At 39.4% G+C, this 21,145-nt stretch overlaps 1 protein-coding gene across 5 annotated transcripts in view; it reads right to left on the bottom strand.

Annotated features, from left to right (window-relative positions):
* PRDM2 (PR/SET domain 2) overlaps window positions 1-21,145 on the bottom strand; it is a 63,452-nt gene that overhangs the window by 8,581 nt on the left and 33,726 nt on the right. For 3 of the 5 annotated variants that reach the window (XM_053962946.1, XM_053962947.1, XM_053962948.1), the window contains exons 7-8: window positions 11,143-11,253; window positions 5,876-10,244 (exon numbers count right to left, since the gene is read on the bottom strand). In XM_053962946.1, the coding sequence (XP_053818921.1) occupies window positions 5,876-10,244; window positions 11,143-11,253 (4,480 nt within the window). Of the gene's footprint in view, window positions 1-2,314; window positions 2,568-2,799; window positions 3,908-5,875; window positions 10,245-11,142; window positions 11,254-21,145 lie in introns of those variants that run through there. The other 2 variants (XM_053962950.1, XM_053962951.1) reach the window with 2 other exon arrangements.

Here is a 21,145-nt window from a genome sequence, read left to right as displayed (position 1 = left end):
TTCTGCTCTTGCAAAGTACTGCAAGGTACATCCTTTTTTCCACTAGGAAGCTGCTATTTTTTACAGCTTAATTAAATAGATGTGGAAGTTCACCCCTCTCTCATCATAGACTTACCACAAAAGCTCAGCTCCAAACCAGCATGTTCTTGTTCAAAATCTATTGTTTAGCTCCTTTTCATCATGAGCAGAACTACATCATCATGTGACTCACGCAGATCACATTCAGTAAATAAAAGCCAGAATTAGTATGTAAGGTCTTCTAAGTTCTCTTTTTAAGGTCATTCACAACCTATTTGTCTGTCTCTTGCAATTCAGCTCCTTGGTTAAACCCAACTCCAGTAAAAACCTGGAGCTGAGCCCATAATTTTGGAAATGAAGTCACAAACCACAGTAAATGAAGTGAATGCTATTCCTATTTGCATTCAATATTGAACATTTAGACATCAAACTCTATGACATCTCCCCAGAGAAAATCACCAGGAACCAAACAAGAATTTTAAATAATAGCCTTGCAATAGAAAATGCTGACAAACCAGAGAACCAGAAACACCCCAGCCTGAATCCCCCTGGGCAGCTCCCACCAGGGCTGAGGAGCTTGCAGAGCAGGAGGGGCCTGGCTGCATCCCCTGGATTGCCTCTAACACCCAGGACTGAACACAGCTCAGACAGTTGCTGCCACAAGGTGGTTCCCATGCCTTCCAGCAAACTGGAAAATGGAAAACAAAAAAAAGGTAAACACAAGCTGTCAGATCTCCCTCTCCACAACTCCAGCATCGCTGTTTTTATTAAACCGACACTCATTTGATCTCACCCAGCATGTCACTTGGTCTCTGTAAACAGGACAAGTTTAATTGTTTTCATTGCCTGTCTGGATACATTTCAAGACGTGTCAGCACTTTGTGGGCTACGTTACAGCTTTATTGTTGCTTCAGATCCTAGAGGCGGCTATAGAAGCCAGAGAAATTCAATTATGCAGATGAGATGCAGTAGCAATAGTAACTATGAAAGCTGCACATTTCTATTTGTAATGAGTCACCTATTGAGGACTGAAACTCTTTGATGATCATCTCTCATTTGGAGATCTCCATCACCCAGCACTTCCCTGATCAATTGGTGAACACAGGTGAACATCTCAGTGTGGCACATCCTCGGGACCCAACAGGATTTAACATCCCAGCAGAGAAACTGCACATAAAACGGCAAGAGGATTTCTGCCATGACGTTAGAGAATGGGGCTGGTTTACTCACCATCAGCTCACTGCTAGACATGGTTAATAAACCCTTACAAGGTGACTGAAATACTGCAGCAAGAGCAAACACCAAGTGGTATTTCCTTTGTCAGTAAAGGATTGGAAACAATGCATCAAGTTTATGTCCCATCCTCAGCAATCTCGAAACTATGAATTTTCACTTTTTTTCATGTTTCCTTTTTCTTATAAAACCTTCAAATACAACACTGGGTATGGAAAACAATGTTTTCCCTTGGGTAAATATAGTAAAACCTAATCAAGACTGAAACCTTCACTGTGGCTTCCTCCCACCTCCTTTATTTAACTGCTGTTGTAAGTAGACTAAGGATTCACCTCTGCCATTGTGGTGCAAATCCCAAACTGCAGTAAGTGCAAAAACACTCCATGAACAATGCTGGAACCTCTGCATCATTCCACCAGATCTTCCCCCATCAGTTAAAATTCAGGGAAAATGTTGTTATAGACAGAACACGTTCAAGGAATGACATCCCACATTTATTTTTTATGAAAAAATAAACTGGGAGTTCTTACCAAAAAGTCTTACTCAGACAGAAGCATTAATTTGAACAGACAACTACATAAAAGAGTAACTTACTTCTGGGTTAGTTGGAAGCATGTGAAGGAACTGATTGCTGTAATGCTCTTTAGCCTTATCAATGTTACATTATTCCACCCCGCTGCCACACTACTATGGACAGAATGCTTCCAGCTCCACTGCAAGAGGCAGAACACTCATTTTGGTAATGGAATACAACATTCTAAAATTCTCAAGAGCCAAAAAAGTATCTTTGCATTCAGTTTTTCTTATTGAACTATTTAAAAAGTTTAAAGCAGATAAAAATAGAAAAATACAGTATCAGAAAACTAGAAAAGTATCAGAAGTTAAAATAGTGTATGCAATTTTAATTCAAATAGTTTAAATTTATTAGCTGTGTCCACAATTAAAACCTAAAATCCTCAAGCTAAGTCAGAAGTGGCCATCTGGTATAAATTCATGTCACTGAACCAGGGGGACACAACTGAAGGATACAAGCACATTTAGCTCCTCCTGGATGAACACTGTTTCATCGTTCCTGGCACATCTGCGCTCCACACAAAAGGCAAGTTTCCCCCAAGTTTTTAAGAAGTTTACTTTATTGGTTTTAGAAAACGTGTCAGGATATTTCCATCATGATATCTCCATCTGGTTGGTCATTGAGTGCTTGCAACACCACGGACTCGTAACTACGACTGGAACTTACGGCACGGGATGGACGGCACGTGGGGGAGGAAAGTCCCTCTTCAGCTCTTACCTGCATTTACAGCCCTCCAGCAAAGCTACAGCATTCAAAAGCAAGGACAACCCCACTTTTATGTCAAATTGCAATTTTTAATGTTTTCATTAGAATAATCTTTGTATCACTCTCCAATAGAAGAAACAATATACCTAACAGCAAACTTTAATACAAGAACATGCTCCAAGATTAACAACCCAAAATGAAAACAAAATGAAATTAATGTAAAATGTAAATCACATATAGTACAATTGAAGTGTCCAAAACAATTTAAATAATTTTAAATATTTTATTTTCTTAAACTTGCTACAAATGCTTTATACAATATTTCAACATAAAGTCCCCATAACAGAAATGTAACAAAATGGGAATGATAGTGAAAGTGAAAGTTAAAGTGGCACAAATTCACCAAACAAGTATTAAACTACAAATTTAAAAGAGGTAGATTACTTTTTAAGAATAAAAAATAAAATGGGTGTCTGTATAAAGAAACTAGTCACTTTCCATCCATTCTGTCATTAATTGTGAAAGTTCTATGAACACGTGACAAACAGTATTTCCATAAAAAGCTGCTATGAACAATAGACCAATTCATTGTCTTAAATTAGAGGTGTACAACCTTTTAGAATAATTATATATTTCATTTTCAAAATATGCAGGTCTGCAGCCCTGCTCTAGCCTTCTAATCCATAAAAAGATACACTGCATCCATTATATATCTGGTGTTTAGAAATTCATCACTGCTATATAAAGTTTTATTTGCATGTGTAAATAAGCACTTGGAAAATCCATAAAACATCCAAATCAGGCTTTTTTCCACTGTATACTGGACATCTAAAAGACTCAGAAAGTGAGGAGAAGGTGGGAAGGTAATTCTGCCGTGCTAGGTTGGCCTCTACTGACTCATTTAGACAAAAGGCTTTAAGAGACCCAATACATGACAAAAATACCAGAGTGCAGCAATTGTTGGCCCTGAATCTACACGGATTTCTGGGCAGGCTGAAGGAACCTGCTTTGCCAAGCACAGAAACTGAACTGCCCAACACCATCCACAAAGGTGTGGACAGAATCAAGAGCAAAACATTTGGTTCAGTTAATCCCACTATTTCTTCTGATGATTTCCTGTGGGATTTCATTTGTGTTTAACAGTACTTTGCTTTAATCTGAATCATCCTGTGTGTCAAGCACGAAGTAAGAAAATCTAGGCCTGACAATGAGCATGAGCAAGAAGCCTGAAGGCAATTTTATGGTTGTGACTCAGCTTCTGCGAGTTTCACAAGCTTGGATTTCACATCCCTTGGCATAGTGCTTATCCTAAGATGAGCATGCAACAGCTCTACCATGGCATTAAGAGATTTTTTGTTTTGTTTTTACAGGAGATTCCTAGAAAATAAAAATTAAAAAAAAAAAAAAAAAAAAAAAAAAGTGAAGATAAATGACAAAACAATTTGTGAACAAGTATGTTTACAGAGAAAAACGGAAAGGTGAAAAACAAATTGGCAGACAAATATACATGAAGCAAGTCTTGAAAAAATATTAATATTTCCTGGAAAAAAAAATCAAAACCCAATAGTGCCTACATAGAGTAGAACTAAAGTTAAACTGTGCTGATATTAGTGAATGAAGGCAGAAAAATTCTTCATACTGTGTAACTGATATAAAAAGAATGCGAGTAGACAATCTAGATTTATGAAAGTTACTTCAGAGACAAAAAGAATTCCCTGCTGTAACCATTCGTTAAACCGATAACGAGCAGCCAACGGTATTTGAGCCAGCCAAGGAAACCTTGCCCCAGGTCAATTGTTATTTCCCCAAATACTACTCAACAATTCCCATATGCACCCATTTCCAAGTACTTGGTTATTTTGCCTAAGGTCAAATGATTCATTTAGATGGAAAGATGTGGTGTTTTGGCTTCTTTTTCTACTGATCTGTTCTGGCATCATTTAAATATAGTTTCACACATAACTAAGAGAGCAGCTGATGAGAATTAACATGAAGATGTTTATGTCCCAAGGGAACAGGCCTGGTAGACATTTCTTGTTCCTAAAAGGCATTTTTACACCATTAGTCTCCAAATTCCAATAACATTTTTCTCCTTCAACATATCCTAATTTGGGTATGGATTATTTTAAGTCAAATTCCCCTCCAGCACTTGGGAATAATTCTGCTATATTGAACACTTTTACTTTAAAAAGTATTTCCTCACTATTTGCACCTCAGAGATCTTCACTGTAAGACACACAAGCTGTGAACAGTTTGGATTTTGACAATGAACAGATCCTGCTCTACTTGTTCTGACAGAGGCTGCCAGCTCCCCCTCCTCCTCTAGTAATGACTTCGATTAAAAAACCCTACCCTTGGCCCTAAATCTGGTGTTAATCACAGCCAGGCGCTGCAATTACCAACCCCAAAAGAATTCTTAATTACCAGTGAGCTTTGTGAAATTTTCCTCAGCAAATCAGAGCTTGTTTCCAAGAAAAACAGGGCAGGAGCAAGGTACCAAAGATTATAAACACTGTGCAAAATACACTATTGATTTGAGAGACTACATGAAGACGTAAATCGGGACTCAGGCACATAGATTAAGATTTTTATTTATTTATTGAAGGATTACCCTTTTTTGTGATTAAAATGCTTCTTTTCAAAAAGAAATAGAACTTTAATTATAAAGTTTTATAGTGAAACATAAAAAGCATGATACTTCTAACAAATTTACATGTTCATGTAACTTTTCTTACATGTCTATTTCCCTTATATTAAGTACTTTATGATCTCAGTCCGTATGCACATACATTTTTGAAGTATTTGGTCATGGTTTGTTTCTTTCATATATATATATATATGCAGAGAATGCTTTTTATTACAAACCAAAACAAGTTATTTTAGTGAGTAAAGAATGCAGTCATGTTTTTTAACTTCGTGAACCATCATAAATAAATCTAGAATGATCCTGGGCTACCTTAGATGTCAGATACCAAATACAAGGTCAGTGTCTTCAATAACATTGAGTTTAATGACATTAACTTTATTCGCACTCAGGTATTGACATTTTTTTCCAGAGTTTTCAATTCAGTTTATAATCAAAGACATTCTCTATACAAACCGTGTATAATTTCATGACATGACAAAATGCATCAAGTATGTACATCATACCTCAGCATCAGTAAGCTGCTCATCCATGTTTTAGGAAATGCAACTTTTTTTTTTATTTAAGCATGAGAAACTCAAAAAAAAAAAAAAAAAAGGACAAAAAAAAGAAAAAAAAAGGAAAAAAAAAAAAAAAGACCAGCAAGCAAAACAGCAAGCAACCTGTTCCTGGGTTGTTTCAACTTCAAATTAAATGCTTACCTGAAATCTTTCAGTTCTTGCTTTGTACTGCTTTCATCTCTTTTGCTTTCTGCTGCTTCTGCATTTGCTGCCTGCTGCAAACTCCGTGTGATTGGTCCTCCAATCCTCTCTCTAGATTTTACACTGAACCTGTCTGCCTTTTTCTTACTCGCCACAGCAGATTTACTTGGCAAAACAGCTTTATTATTCCTTTGTATTCTGACGTGCAATTTCCGCGACGCTTTGCTGGAGATTCCAGAGGAATTGTTCTTAGAAACCACCTTAGTTTTTTTCCCATCAACATGGGACATTTTAGACACTCTTACAGGACTAGAGTTCCTCAACGATGAAGATGAATTTGGCTTTTTAGATCGCATGGAAGGTACAAATTTAACGTTTTGTTTGGACTTGAAGGAGGCAGAGGGGAGCTGGAGCTGTGCAGGCCCTGAGGTTCGTGCTCTCGTCTTGCCCAGATGAGGCTGAGTGCTCTGCATTTTGATTTCTGCATCTGCTGTTCGCCTGCGCTGGTTGCTGCCTTTGTCACTGTTTGCAGGTGAAGAAGCTGCACTTTTTTTGGAAGAATTCTTTTTGGAGGAGGGAGAGATGGGTTTTTTGGGGCAGCTGTATGATGCGTGTTTGTTCAAACTCCCAATGTAAGTGAACTCTCTGTTGCAGTAGGGGCAGATGTGAGAGTCCGTCTCAGATGGGTTATTTTTCAGTTCTGCCTTCTGCTGGGCAGATTTCTTTTTTTGCAGGATAGCTTTCTGTACAAGCTGGTTTTTCTTTTTCAATGCACTTATTTTTAGTTTATTGGAGGACATTTTGCTAATCTCAACATTGAAATTGAGTCTTTTAGGCTGACCCATTCGTCTGAAGGCGTTCTTCCCAGGCCCTGCAATAACCACCATGCCATTCTTAGGCTGCACTGTCTGTTTGAGGGGTACTGGATTTTTTTTAGGTGTGTATCTCTTTTTATCACTAGCAGATGCACAAGCCAGTATGTGTTTGTGTAACTCAGGCATGTTATCAACACTTTTTCCACATTTTGTGCATCGAATGGCAGTAGTAAAAGTCTGTGGGATATTATGGGTTGTGAAGTTTGTTGCAGTAACTCCAATACCCATAGGATTACGATGGTGATACTGGAAAGGAGGTGGTTTAAAGCTTGGGTAGTGTTGATTGAGGCCCATACGAACATCTGGATCTTTAGATTTCACTCCAGAAGCCATTATTTTTATAGTAGTATAAAGCTCTTCAGAAGAATCATTTAGATCTTCATCTTCCTCCTCTTTTGAAGGTTCCAAAGAATCTTCTGGCAGGTTCTGCATGTGCTCTGCGTTCGCCTTACTAGGGTCAGTAAAATTCTGGGGTCTCAAAGTCCCACTTTCAAACTCATGATGTGTGCACTCTTTGTCTGGATGGAGATCCCGTTGATGCTGTTGCAAATTGCATAAAAAAGCAAATTCCTTTTTACACACTGAACAAACGAAGATATTCCCTACTCCATGAAGCAGAAAGCGATGTTCTGACAAGTCTGTTTTATCCCTAAAAAGCTGTACACAGAATTCACATTTGAAGGGCCATTCTTCAGCATGAATGGATAAATGCTTTGTTAGGTCTTTAATGGAAAGAAAAGGTGATTCGCAGACATTGCACACAAAGCTCTTGTTGAACGTTTCCTGCACTACTCCTGATTCACTTGAAGTATGAGGATCTTCTCTCGCTTTCTGCTGCTCGCTTTCAGCTTCTTCCTGTTTTATTATTGGGAGAGAACTTTCAAGGTTATCAGCAGAGGAAACAACAGAAGAAACTACAGAAAGAGGAGGTGGAGATGGAGACGATGAGGAGGAAGAGGATGAGAAAGAGGAGGAAGAGGAGGAGGAAGATGAGGAAGACAGTGTAGGGGGGCCAGGTGAAGCAGCAGAAATAAGAGGTTCAACAGAAGGGACAGGGGATGGAGAAGGAGAAACTGTAGGTGAAAGAACTGGTAGTGGGGACTGGGTAGTAGTGTTGGAGAGTGGCGAGGGACAGGAGGAAGTGTTAGTGGCACTGGCAGAGACATCTGGGATCGGTAAGGGCATCGTTGGGAGCAGTGGGGGAGGTGAGGTGGCCACTGTTAGCACGGGCAGGCAGGGCGGCGGGGACGGGGGGTTGGTGGGCGTTAACAACGGAGGCAGCTGGCACACGGCAGGTGCAGCAGACGCCTGTGGCACGGGGGAAGCGGCGGAGCTCAGGGGCTGAGTGTCAGTGGAAGACGACGCCGAGAGCGCGGGATCCACGTCGGGCTCTGCCTCAGGCTCCAGGGCCTTGCTGGGGCTGGCGGCGCTGTCCGTGCCCAGCGCGCTGTCTGGGGCTGCTTCCGTCCCATTGTACTCGTTCAGCAGAACCTTCTGCAACATGCAAGTGGTGGGTTTCTTCTTCTTAACGCCGCTACATGTTGCATGTGTGGAATTTTCTTTGTATTCCCTAATTTCAGCATCACTGCAAGGCTTCTTATGCACACTTAGATCTAAAACAGATTCCCAGGGAACCTGAGTCTTGCTTTTGACATCAGACCTTTGTTTCATACCACTGGATAAATCCAATGGCTGCTGGTTGCACACATTGCCAAAAGTCGGAGCTGCTGTCCAGTCTTTCGATATTTTATATTCTTCAAAGCAAAGAGGGCTCAAAGTCTCTTTGTCCTCTCTTCCAGTCAAGCTCCAAGCAGGTGAGTTGCTGTGGCTTTCTAACTTTGGCATTTTTGAACTCCGAACATTATCATTCCACACAGTTTTTCCCTCGCCTGATTTGACAAAGTCTCGAAGCACTGGACTGTGCTGTGGAGAACTGGGAGGAGAGCTGGTCCTTCTTTTAAACCTGCTGGATACTGGAGGCAAAACAGACGTTGATGTAACAGAAGGTCCTATTTTAGGGATTTCACTTGATGGAGTTATCTTCTTATTGTCCTGTGTCTGAAGAAGCTGCTTTAATTTTGACGACAAATAAACCCCTTTTTCTTTATGAAAAGGTAAGCTTTCTGTTGAAATGCTAAGAGGAAGATTTAAAGAACTAGTAGGAGTTATAGGTTCTGGGTCTATTTCAGTTTTTATTTTTGGTACAAGAGGAGGGCTGGCAGTTCTTCTCTTTTTGGATTCACTGCTCCCACTGCTAGCGGGTTCCTTAGGAGGTTCATTCACATGTGTCTGTGTAACCTTTAAATTTGTGGAAATTTCCACTGTGACCGGACTGATTATACAATTCAATCCATACAAGTCTGCAGAGTTGGACTCCATCTGAATCACGTCACAATTGCTAGTGCTGCTGTTGGACTGAATTTTACCATCAATGTAGTAATTTAAATTCTCAGAGATATTGCTGGATATATCCATAAGGTAGACATCATCTCCTTCACCTTCCTCTTCTATTTCTGTGCTCGCTATGTACACACTCTGGACTGCTGGGGCTGGCTCTGTCGGGAGAGGTGGCTCTTCAGTAAAGAACCCTTTTCTTCTGACACCTTTGGGAATAAGATGACGCTCGTGAACCCTACGCTGATGCCTCCGCATGTTGGTGTGAGTACCAAAAACCTTTTTGCAGTATTTGCATGGATGCAATTCTTTGGGCTCCTTATTTTCCTCAGCAAACGTGGAGTTTGACATTTCCTGGGAAACTTTCTCAGAATCCAAGACAACAGAGTCTTGCACGAGACTGGAAACATTCAGGTCATCTTTAAGACCATCATCCACAATGACTTGGTTATCAGCAACATTATCCAGGTGTTGTGACGAGGTCAGTGTCAGGAACGGTTTCCTTTTCGGCCCGGCCTCGTGGCGTCGCTCGTGCCTCCGCCTGTTGATCTGAGTGCCGAAGGCTTTCCCGCAGTATCGACACTTGAACGCGTGGTTCAGGGTGGATATATGGATGTGCATGTGGCGCTCAAGTCCTTGCTTTGTTGTAAACTTCCTCTCACAATGCTGGCAAGGAAACATGAATGTTTCCTGAACATCACCGTTGGATTCCCCCTCTGCTTTTGGAATTTTCACCACGAGTTTTTTCTTTGGAGAGCTTTCTGGAGATTCCTCTGATGTACTCTTTTGTTCTTCCATGGAGTCCAACTTTTCCTCACATATCAAAGGCATTCCAGCATTTTCTCTAGGCATATTGGTATCTTCTATCTCCTCTTCATCTTCCTCTTCTTCATCCTCCTCTTCATCATCATCTAAATCATCTGATGCACAGTTTATTGCTTCTCCTTGTTTGTCTTCAGTTACCACTTGTGTTTCGTTGGTTGGACTGGGGATCATCAGCTTTGGAAGTACATCTTGATTTACCATTTCCTGAATCACAGCTGTTTGTTCCAGAGACAGCACAGCAGAAACAGAAGGCGTTTCATCCTCCTCTTTATGAGCTGGAACACAAGAGTGCAATAAAGAAAAGCATGAGATATTTTTACCAAACACTTCAGGATATGCCACACCTTTCTTCCTCTAGCACAACATATCCAACGTTCCTGACCCAAGACAATATCACCAATTCTCATTTATTTACTCATGTGGATGGATGTTTTCCTGCATGCAAGTCCTACCTATCTGTTCTCAGGTATATCCATTGCTGAAGAAAATAAGGCCAGGTTGGATGGGGTTCTGAACAACCTTGTCTAGTGAAAGGTGTCCCTGCCCATGCAGGGGATTGGAAGAAGATAAGCTTTAAGGTCCTTTCCAACCCAAAATGTTCAGTGATTCTGCAATGAAAACTCCTTTGCTGCCAATCCCCACAATGTTGCCTAAGTGGGTACATAATAGAGCAAAAAATCCTTCTCCATTCCTTAGCTGGGCCATAAGACACCTGAACAGTGGTGCAAGTATTGTGCAAGCAGAAGGGACAACAGAGGGAAGGAATGGAAGAGTTATGAGTCAGAAGAATTAATACTGTGTATTTTCCCCCTTGGTGTGGACTTTGTTAATTAGCAATAAATAATGACCATGAAACTAAGCTCCAAATACACTAGAATAAGGATTTTGCTCTGCTATTATCTTCTAAGGAGTTTGGGTTTGTGTCTACATTTTGCAGCACATTAGTTTTTCCTGGGGTCAGAGTTGTACATTTAATGACATAGCCAAGTTCATTTAATGACAAGCCATAGCTTCTAATAGCCAAGTTCCTAACTAGTAAAACAATTGGGGTAAACGATACAAACATGTTCACTTTGCTACAGCAAGATAACCTGCTAATGTACTAAACATGACAAGCATCCTTTGATTCAAAAAGATAAATAGAAGGAAAAAGTAAGACACTTGAGAACTCACCTTCTTTAGAATCCCTCATATCTGCAGAAGTAGAATCCAAATCAGTCTTTTTCTGTTTTGTTTCTGCTGCCTTCTTTCCCTTGTTTTTACCTTCCTGAGTCTTCTTCTTTCCTAGTGGGAAAAAAGCATTTATTATTCCTGCTTAACGATTTTTATTTGTCATATATGAGTGGCAGATTTAAACCCTCAGCTCTGGAGTGTAACAAACTCCTGTAGAGTCCCTGCTTTCCTGAGGAATACAAATGACTGATTAGGAGAACAGACAGCATTCAGGTAAAAAAATTCAGACACTGAAACACTTTCCTCACTTTCAAAGCAAGAACAAACTACCTGTCCAGGGTTAAGCAGCTCACATCATGCAGTTACCCAATGCCTTAATATGGCCACTAAATTCCTGTATCTCACAGAAGTATATGGAAAATAGAAAATCTCTTCATATACTATTAATCCTAATGCTAACTGGAAGACAGTACAAAACAGAAACCCATAGAGGTTTATTCTAGTTGTGGAAACATTCTGAATGATGAGGAGAGTTATGATAAAAACAATGAAGTAATAACATCATGAGAAGATTGAAAGCAGCATGAGCTTGACCAACAGGGCAAAGGCAGTATAACCAAATGAGATGGAACTGGGTAACAGAAAATGATGAAGTGGTGTTTGACACAAACACCACTTTCAAGTTGTCACTTTCTGTTAGCAAAATGAAGCAGCATGTATTAGTTGCAGAGGATGACGAGCACAAAAGGGCATTATATGCAAAGAGCTGACCAGTACTGTAAGATGTAAACACACTGAAAACTTCATTTTCCACTGCATCACAAAGTACTGCTAATTTTTGCCATTAATCTTATAGATTCAGGCCTATAACATACAGAAATTATGATATGGGGTGTGTAGTAACAAATGAAAGTTTATGGATTTTCATTCACTTCAATGCAGACTGTACTCTCACACAGAATACAGAAAACACCAGTGAAACTGCACGGTTCTACACACAACTCTTGGGAAGAACTGTCCAGAAGCAGCAATCCAAACTCCTCCTTTGCCCCTTCTAACACACAAAACACTACTTTATAACACACTGCCCATTCCCTCTGATCAGAAATGTCCATCACAGCCCTAAATCCACTTCCTAGTTAGAATCACATTTTTCCACGTCACAATCCTGTCAACAAACTCCTCCTTTTTACCCCTTGAAAATATTTTTCACATCCTGAGCCAAGAAACTGAAATGCCTTTAAAAAAAATGCTCCTCTGTTCCAAGAAGTTCCAAGTACACATACCCGCCCCAAAAGAACAGCTCAGACAGACTCAGCTTTAAAAGGAAACACTTGTTTTGATTTGAAAAAAATAAATAACTATCTCTATTTCCTCCCAAGGAGCTCAGATTTCATAGGCCATCCCCAAATTCCAATGTCTTTCAGATTTATGCATGTAATAAACCTTTTTGAATTTCTTATCTAATTAACAGATTTTAGTCTTATAACCTGACAATAGTCACTCAGACTGAATTTTTTGTCACCTTTGGGAAAGACACACACATCATTCCTAAAGAGAACTAGCAATTTTCTCTGAATATCCTCAATTATTGTTATGATGCCCATGTCTTACCTGCCATAAAGGACCGATACTGGGTTGTTTGAACAATGCAACATTAAATTTTGCTTTTATACCAAACACCTGCAACTATCAGAAGATTTAGCACATATTTGGGTGTTCACATAGGCATTAAGAAGTTAAAGCACATCTTTCTTTACATGACAAGCTACTGAAAGTCCAATTTGAACACCATTTTTTTATTATCACCACCTCTAATGTTCATAATTACAACCAACACTACCAAGATCTGAGTATGAAGGATATCAAAGTTTCCAGAAGTATCTCCCAAGTCACTTGAAATTCTCTGGGAATGTACAATAACACAATCCAACAGCTCCAATTCTAGGGAAGAAGTGGAAATGTAAGATTTCAACACACTCCTAGGAACCAAACATACATCACAATACACCTTATGGGTGACACAACAAATCATACCTAATTCCTAGAACCCTAAGAACTCTCAACCTTTTTGCAGACCACTTATCATCTGAAGACCACTATCAGTATCTTGACCTAAAAACAACAAAACTCTTGATTAATCTCTCTCGACAGGTGAGACTAGGAACAAGAATGAAAAGGTTGGTGCACAGGCCCCCCTCACCTGCCAAACCTGGCACGTGCTCAGAGACACTTTTCCCCCCACAGTGCAGTGTCCAATGTACTGCAGATGAAGTCACAGGGCAATTCTGCATCTAACTCTACAGTAGCCCTGAATTTCAGCATAACAACAGGTTACTGTCAAAGTCTTCAAACCAAGACCAAATTAATTATTTTTTCTAACAATACTGTGCTCTTTTCAAGGGTGAACTGAAGTATGAAAAGGCATCCACACAAATCCCAAATGCTAAAGCACACGGGTATGTTTCAAAGTGTCATCCAGAGAGAATATAAAATGTATAGTACCTCAAATCCAATTATAATCTGAGAAATCAATAGCAGGATTTTCACACAAAATCAAGGCAATTATGTCACATACCTTATGCTACTGATGGAAAGCAGATAATTTGCAAGTTCTGCCAGTCCTAAAAAGAGATGCAACTTGCTCATGATGTAACCTGCTCCATGATACAGCTGGAGATGTTTCAAGTTCTTGGCCTTTGAGCACCGATGCATTTGAAGAGAGAATTCACCCAGCACCTGACCTGCCCTTTCTCTGACCAGTGAACAAACTTCTTGTGCACAGACAACATTTCAGATGTGTCAGATCAATTTCTGACACATATCAATGAGAGACACCAAACCATTGTAGATGATCTCCTTTACCAGCTTTAGTTAGTTAATATTCTAGGTCACAGCTTTCTTTGAAAAGCTTCAAAGAATTCACTGTACTCAAACATGAAAATGACTGTCCCAGATGCACAATTTCATGGTCCTAACCATTCAACAGCACATGCCCAGGAAGAGAATTTAAGAACACAGTAATAGGTGATACTTCACTAATATGCTCTCCCAGCTTTCATATATTTGGAGTTCAGAAATTTTTGAAGACATTTAACAACTGTTAATAGACTTTCTCACATGAGTTCTCAAAGTGCTTTAAAAATCCATATAACCCTGGAAGATTTGCATAATTTTCTTCCTGCAGATTTCCAATAAAAACACAACCTACTACTGATATAAAGGGTATCAATGAGTAGTCCAAGGCCTGCCTTAGGTTTTTGTTTCAGAGGTCAGGAACGAACTGAAGCCTGCAGGAGGGGAGAAATGCCTCTGAATACAGAACCTGGTGGAAGCCTGAGTATAAGTACACACGTGCACTTACCATCAGGTTCCTGAAGGGTCCTACATGGCTGCTACGGCCAGCTGGATCCTCCACTTGGTCTAAACAAGAAAGATACAGGAATGAAACACAGGGAAAGTGAAATGGAAACAATGACAAAAGAATAAATGAAGGGCAGACCTTAATATATGTGTATGTGCTTTAGAAGAATTGTAAAAGAAAGATGCAAAGGAAAATGAATGAAATAAACAGATGGAAAGTAGGAACTTTTCTGCAGTGATGAAGATCAAAAGAGGAATTCACCAATTTGCCTTGCAACTTTCAATAGGGTTCCTTTTTCTCTCCTCTCCACTTCTGCTACAGGACAGCTCAGCCTTCACAGCCTTTATAGCATTTATAGCTCAGCCTTTATAACAGTGCAACAAGCACAGGAGAACTCATGCTACTGCTAATGTCCAGGTCATCAGTACTCCCACTAATTCTGGAGGAGTTCAGATAACCACAGAGTAACAGTGTAAAAGAGAAGTAACCTTTATTTGCCCATACTTCCTTTTATTGATAAAACCAAGACACCTCTGAACAACCGACAGTTAGCTGTGCTCAGACTTTTGTTGTTAACCAAACTACTAATGGGACCATTAAACCACTGAGTTATTTCTGGTGGGATGGAATAAGCCTACTCAGAAGCTGGGAGGGAAGATGTTTAACACAGTCTTTCCATACACTTGGAGCTGAACTCTATAATTAAATATTGCTCAACTGTACAAGATGTCATTGTCTTTAATAACCTTTAACTGCAGCACCAAACATGTTCACAGTTATTCATCATAAAGTAAGAAGGACATTCACACCTGAGCTCAAACACTGCTTCAATCTCTTACAGAAATACAGAATGTAGACATCTGTCTCCCCAAAATTCTTGGGTTAATAAGGGAAAAGAATAATTGGAATGAGCTGAAATTACTGTTACTCCTTTGAGATCTGTAGCCAACAACTAACTGCAGCCCAGTAACACACCTAGACCTTACCCCACGAGTGCTCTGCTGAAAAGTACCACAGAAACCTGTCCAAATCTCAAGTCTCCTGGAAAACAATGGAGAAGCTCCCTCAGAGACCACCTGAAAAGTATTCTTAGGGGACAGACAAGGGCAGCACTTGGCTAGGCTGTGGCTGAAGGGGAAAGACAAAATGGCACATTACACTGACAATGCCACACAGCTTCATGCTGGAATCACAGTAATAACAAAAACTCACTAGTTAACCCTTTGGAACTGGCTGAGATTAAAGTCTGCAGTAATAACAAAAACTCACTAGTTAACCCTTTGGAACTGGCTGAGATTAAAGTCTGCAGCAATCCCATGCAAAAGCTGCTACTATTCTATAAAACAACTTCTGGTTAATTTTTTTATTGAAAAAAAAATGTACTTTGGCATTTTAAAGAATGGAATAAAGATTAAGTGACTATTCAATCTAAAACATTATTTTGGAAAATTCAGCAGAAAACAACTGCATGATCATTTCCATATTCTTTTGATTAGTGGATTTTAACATATTGATACAACTTGAATTTTGAGAAACAGCTTGCTGCGCACCAGAATTCATCTGTTCTTGTATCCAGAATGCTGGTTGTTGTCATGTTTTTCAAAATAAACTCCTTAAGCCTTCAGGCATCAGTAAAAATCTGAGTAGTTGTTTGTTCTGCAGACAGGCCAGAACACATGCATGCCTTTTTCACACACAGAATGCTATATCCAGAAGAACAGCATAAATTCCTTCAAAAAATTAAATCCAAGTTGTGTTGGCTGGAGGTGCACGACAAAATGCAGAAACATGTTGCCGTGACTTCTTAGAATCTTGTCCAGCTGTGAATGGCACAGCACATGGGTGTTAAAGACCTTGCATAGTCAGTAAGTTGAACTGATTAAACATTAAGGTAACTAGGCACCAAAAAATGCTGTTTAATTCAAAATGCTAATTTTTAAGATGTGAATACTAGGGCTATTCCTTTAGTATGTTCCTCTGTTTGCATTTAAAATTCCTTGTTTTGCTTTTTGTTTGGGTTTTTTTTCAGTTCTTCCATTATTCACAAAATTGTTTGTTATTCTTTACCAGCACTTGCTCACACAGCAAAGACAAATCAAGAACCACCTGGCTAAATAAAGGGCAGCATAGCTGTGTGTTAAGGGCTGCTCTGAGCCACTGAGACAGCCAAGAACTCCCAACGTTTAGGGAAAGTTGGTAAGCACAACATGTCTGATATATATATATATATATATTAAAAAATGAATGCATATGAGGATTATTCTTATAATCAGGGGGATTACAGAAATTTGCCAGAAACATGACCTCAAACCCACAAAGTTATGCAAATATTTTATTCCAATATCTAAGCCAAGAGCCACGTTTCAGAGGAGACAGCACAGGGTCGCTGCTGCCCATCCAGCACCTTACAGCCCCAGCACCTGGCTCAGTGCCTCACTCACAGCATCCACCAGCTCATAGACTGTGCTCATTAAATCTTTCTTAAATTGCTGTCCATAGTTTTAAGTGATCTAGGATAGCTGAGGTTCAAAATGTCACACTAAATTACTGGAGAAAAGGGAAGCAAGAGTAAAAATAGTAAAAAAACTAATATTAGGTTAAGAATAAAAAGATTGAAAGAAAAAGCCTCAACAATTCTGACTTATTTAAACAAACATTGCTTAAATGTTGTAACATCCACTTCTTCCAAAATATTACTGTTAATACAACAAGATATCAAAGTTCCTTTTAAGTACTTGCAGTTAAGTACTGCTTTGAAAGGATTCCAGCAAGCTTAGCTGAGGAACTCCAAGTTCCTCTGAACAGACACACTCATCACCCGGGGAGGGAATGGCTTTGGAACCCTAAAGCTTCCAACTTAAAATGAAACAACCCATGAAACCACTGCCTACCAAGTGCTCTGGAGAAAAACACCCTTGTACTGGCAACAAACCAGGCTACAAAACCCAAACACAGGCTTCCCAAGAGCCCACGGCTCAGGAATTCCAGTGCTGCCACACAACACCTTTGGTGATAATTCCTGGGGTTTATTTTCCCCACAACCCAGAAAAAGCTTTTAATTTTTATTTCTCTGTCAGTGTAAGATAGATACACTGTACCAGGAGCATTTCCCACTTTGGCTACAGATCATCCCAAGCACTGGTGGGTATGAACACATGAAAACCTCCATTTTCAGTACTCTATCTTTCTAAAACAGAAAATTTTAGAGGCAAAGTCAGCACATTTTTAATCATATTCCAGCAAGTCTAAGGGTGAAATTCAAGCAACAGATCAAATTTTTAAACAAATATCTCATTAAAAGGAATGTCAATTAAATGTAAATGGCTCCACACACAGTATCATTAAGAGGCATATTTCAACAATGCTGCCAGGTAGGTATGAAAACCTGCAGAAAAAAAAGCAAAATGTAAAAGCTTTTATTACCCTGTTTTCTTCAATCTGTCATCATTGTAAATATTTAGTGGAGTGTACTTCTTGCAACACCATTATCAAGTTATCAGATACAGCTACTTTGTGTAGGCATAACTTGTATTGTTAAGCAAATGAAACACTAAAATTGACATGAGCTGTTTTCACAGTGTACAAAAACAATCACAACAGAATTTTAACCTCCAGTTCCTGAGAACCACAAGAATATTTCAGAGCTGCAGCAAATCATGGTTCTGTACAGTCAATCTGCCCAGACCTAATGTATCAAATAACATTAAAGCTGGAGAGATAGAATACATACAGCTATATAGTACAGAAAAAATGGAAAAGTCTTGTGAATTATCTACAGATTATGGGCAAATGCAGTGAGCAAAGGTTTCTCTGTCATTTTTTCCAGCAGAACTTGCATCTCATCTTCCATAAAAAGACACTTTCAAGCTTACCCAGTAGGAGCAGAAGAAAGAGGAAGCCAAACTTCACAGCAATTCTATTAATACCAAACTGCCTGTTGTATAAGCCTAATGCTACCCATTAACCATCACTCACAAAGAGCACATTTTAATCACTGCATTTTCCAACCACAATATAAAAGGGGTGATGGAGTCTCACCTTGGGAAGGTGTTTCAGGACACCTGAAGACAGAGGTACATACTCCAAACTGTGCATGTAACTATTTGTACCAAGCACTAAATAGACTCTGCAGGAAAGAAACAGAGCTGTGCACTGACAGAGACTGCTAACGTGACATTTGCATAACAGATGAACTTGTTGCCATGGAAAGCATAAGAAAATTCTGAGCTGGGCTATTTAAAACACCAATTTCTGCAAATGTTTGGCAAAATCTCCACTTCAATGATAGCACTGAAGATCATGTCACTGTGTCTCACCACAAACTTCTGGAATTATGGTAGTCAGTACAAGAAATGTGAGGATGACACCATAGGTGTGCCTTGCCAAGAGAAAGAAATGACCCAACAGTTTTCAAGAAGCAGAAGGGAATATATTGCCATTATATGGAGTTTGTGAGACTTGAAAATTTTGACACTGTTCACAAATTTCAGATAAACAGATTTTAAAAAAACTGATGAAAAATTCTGAGTGGGAAGCCTCAGAAGTGTTAAATGTGTGGTATCACACCAATCCCTGCAAGCTGAGCCATCTCTAGTCTTCTCCATACAAGTTACCTTTTGTAAATTAAATTATGTACCATAACTCTGTACCAGACAAGAGACAAAACCAGTTTACACTGTCTGTCAGAGTATGTCATCCACTCTTGCAGCATCTCATTCCAATCCCCAACATGTTCTGCCTTCTGACTAACCTGAGTGCATTTCCCAGGAAGTCTTAAGTTTATAGACTACAAGACTTACAATGACCTAAGTAGTACAGAATGTCACCCAACAATTACAAGGCATGGCAAACAAGGGTTTAATTCCATGCAATTTTAACCCACACGAGCTGTGATGGAACAATTAAGTATAAATAATTAAATGTAGAGCTTTTATCCTTGCAAGATTTGAAAATGTTATTTCTGCCCTTATGCCAATTTTCTAAAACAGAAGAAAGGGGACACAAATATGGGAGCAGACTTGCTCTAGACTTTCTCAATCACTCCAACTCCTGGTGTATTCCTGCCTCCCACCCTCCCTAACCACACGGCCTCCCCTCATTCACTACAAATTCCTAGCAAGTTGCTCCATGGCTGCCACAGCTCCCACAGCCAGCCAGGACAGAAAACACGATGAACATTCTTCTCTGTACTTCTATTCCATGAGCTTTTGTTTTGTTAAGTATTAAGACAAAAGCTGCAGCAAAAGAAATGTCAGCTGGCACACACACTTTCCAGAAATAACTGTTCTCTATATTTAGCCAGTTTTTATTTAAAATTCAGTTAAAAATAGAGCACCCAAATTGTGTATTTAATACAGAGAATGTCTAAATTTAAATCTCTGCTTTAACCAATCAAAGCTTTTATCTAAGTCCAGAAAATGTTGCTTCCAGTCACTAGACCTTGCTCCAAAATGTTTGTGAAATGAAGTTACTCTCAGGTAATTAGAAATACCACCTGTTTTGACAGCAGCATTTACAAGGTCATGCAAATTAAAGCCCTCACACAACTACTTGTACCAGCAAGTTTAAAATGAGCACTACTAGATCAGTCTGTCTTTTTCTGTAACAAAAAACCCAAATATTTGTCATGGTCCTATTTGGATCACTGAACATCAAAACTATCTGTGGTTTTAGCTAAGCTATCTTCAAAAGTAACTACTTAGACCTTTACCTGCCATTTTATTCTGCTGTTTGACAAACAAGGTATGTTCCAATCCAGCAGCAGTCACACAAATAAGTGACATTAAAAAAAAAAAAAATTAGAAAAAAAGGACATTTGAGTCCACTGCAGACCCAAAAGCCCTTCTCACACAGCTAGCCAAGGTGGTGTCTTGCTATCCAGAGCAGTTTTGCCTCTCTATGCCACACATGAAACGCTGTCACTGCACGGAAAACCAAACCCAAAGCACTGATCCAAACGTTTGCCTGAACAGGGGCAATGGCTTTGCTTGGAGAACACAGCTGTACAAAGGCTACAATCCCCAGAAACAGGGCTGCCTTTGTGTCTAACAGGAGCCCCAGGATTACTGTAACAAGAGTCCCCACCGCTGAGGAAACAAGAGCAAAGCCTCTCACAGATGCAGGATCTGGACAGTGCTATCACCAATGTAAAGCTCCCATGGATAAAATTAAACCCCTCAGAACTGCACAAAGTCACACTCAAAATTTTCATTTACACTCACTCAAATTTGTCCTGTTATTCATTTTATTTAAATTTGTCATGTCATTTATGTTTACCACGTCTGCAACATGTCACTTCTCAGAATTTTTTTCTCCAAGTAGTCCCAGTAAAATCACTCCTCTGTGCTTTAAAATGTATTTCACTCACTCTTTGACAACCATTTCTAAATTTCTTTCCTTTAACCTTATTATATTTCTTCAGTACAACCAACTACCTAGTGTTAAGTACGCAGTGTTTTTCCATCAGTCCCCATTAAAAATATTACAGCATCTTCTCAACTGGGTCTCCAACCTAACAAAGAACATTAATTGTTAATAACCAGCTCCTGTCAAAACATATTTGCAGCATGAAAACTTTGCTTCTCTGTATCTGTAAAATTTGAAAATACTCATCTCCTTCCAGCTTCAGAGTGACAGATC

This window comes from Vidua chalybeata, chromosome 22 (assembly GCF_026979565.1).
Source record: "Vidua chalybeata isolate OUT-0048 chromosome 22, bVidCha1 merged haplotype, whole genome shotgun sequence".
NCBI classification, from domain to species: Eukaryota; Metazoa; Chordata; class Aves; order Passeriformes; family Viduidae; genus Vidua; species Vidua chalybeata.
This window is presented reverse-complemented; position numbering and strand designations above follow the sequence as displayed.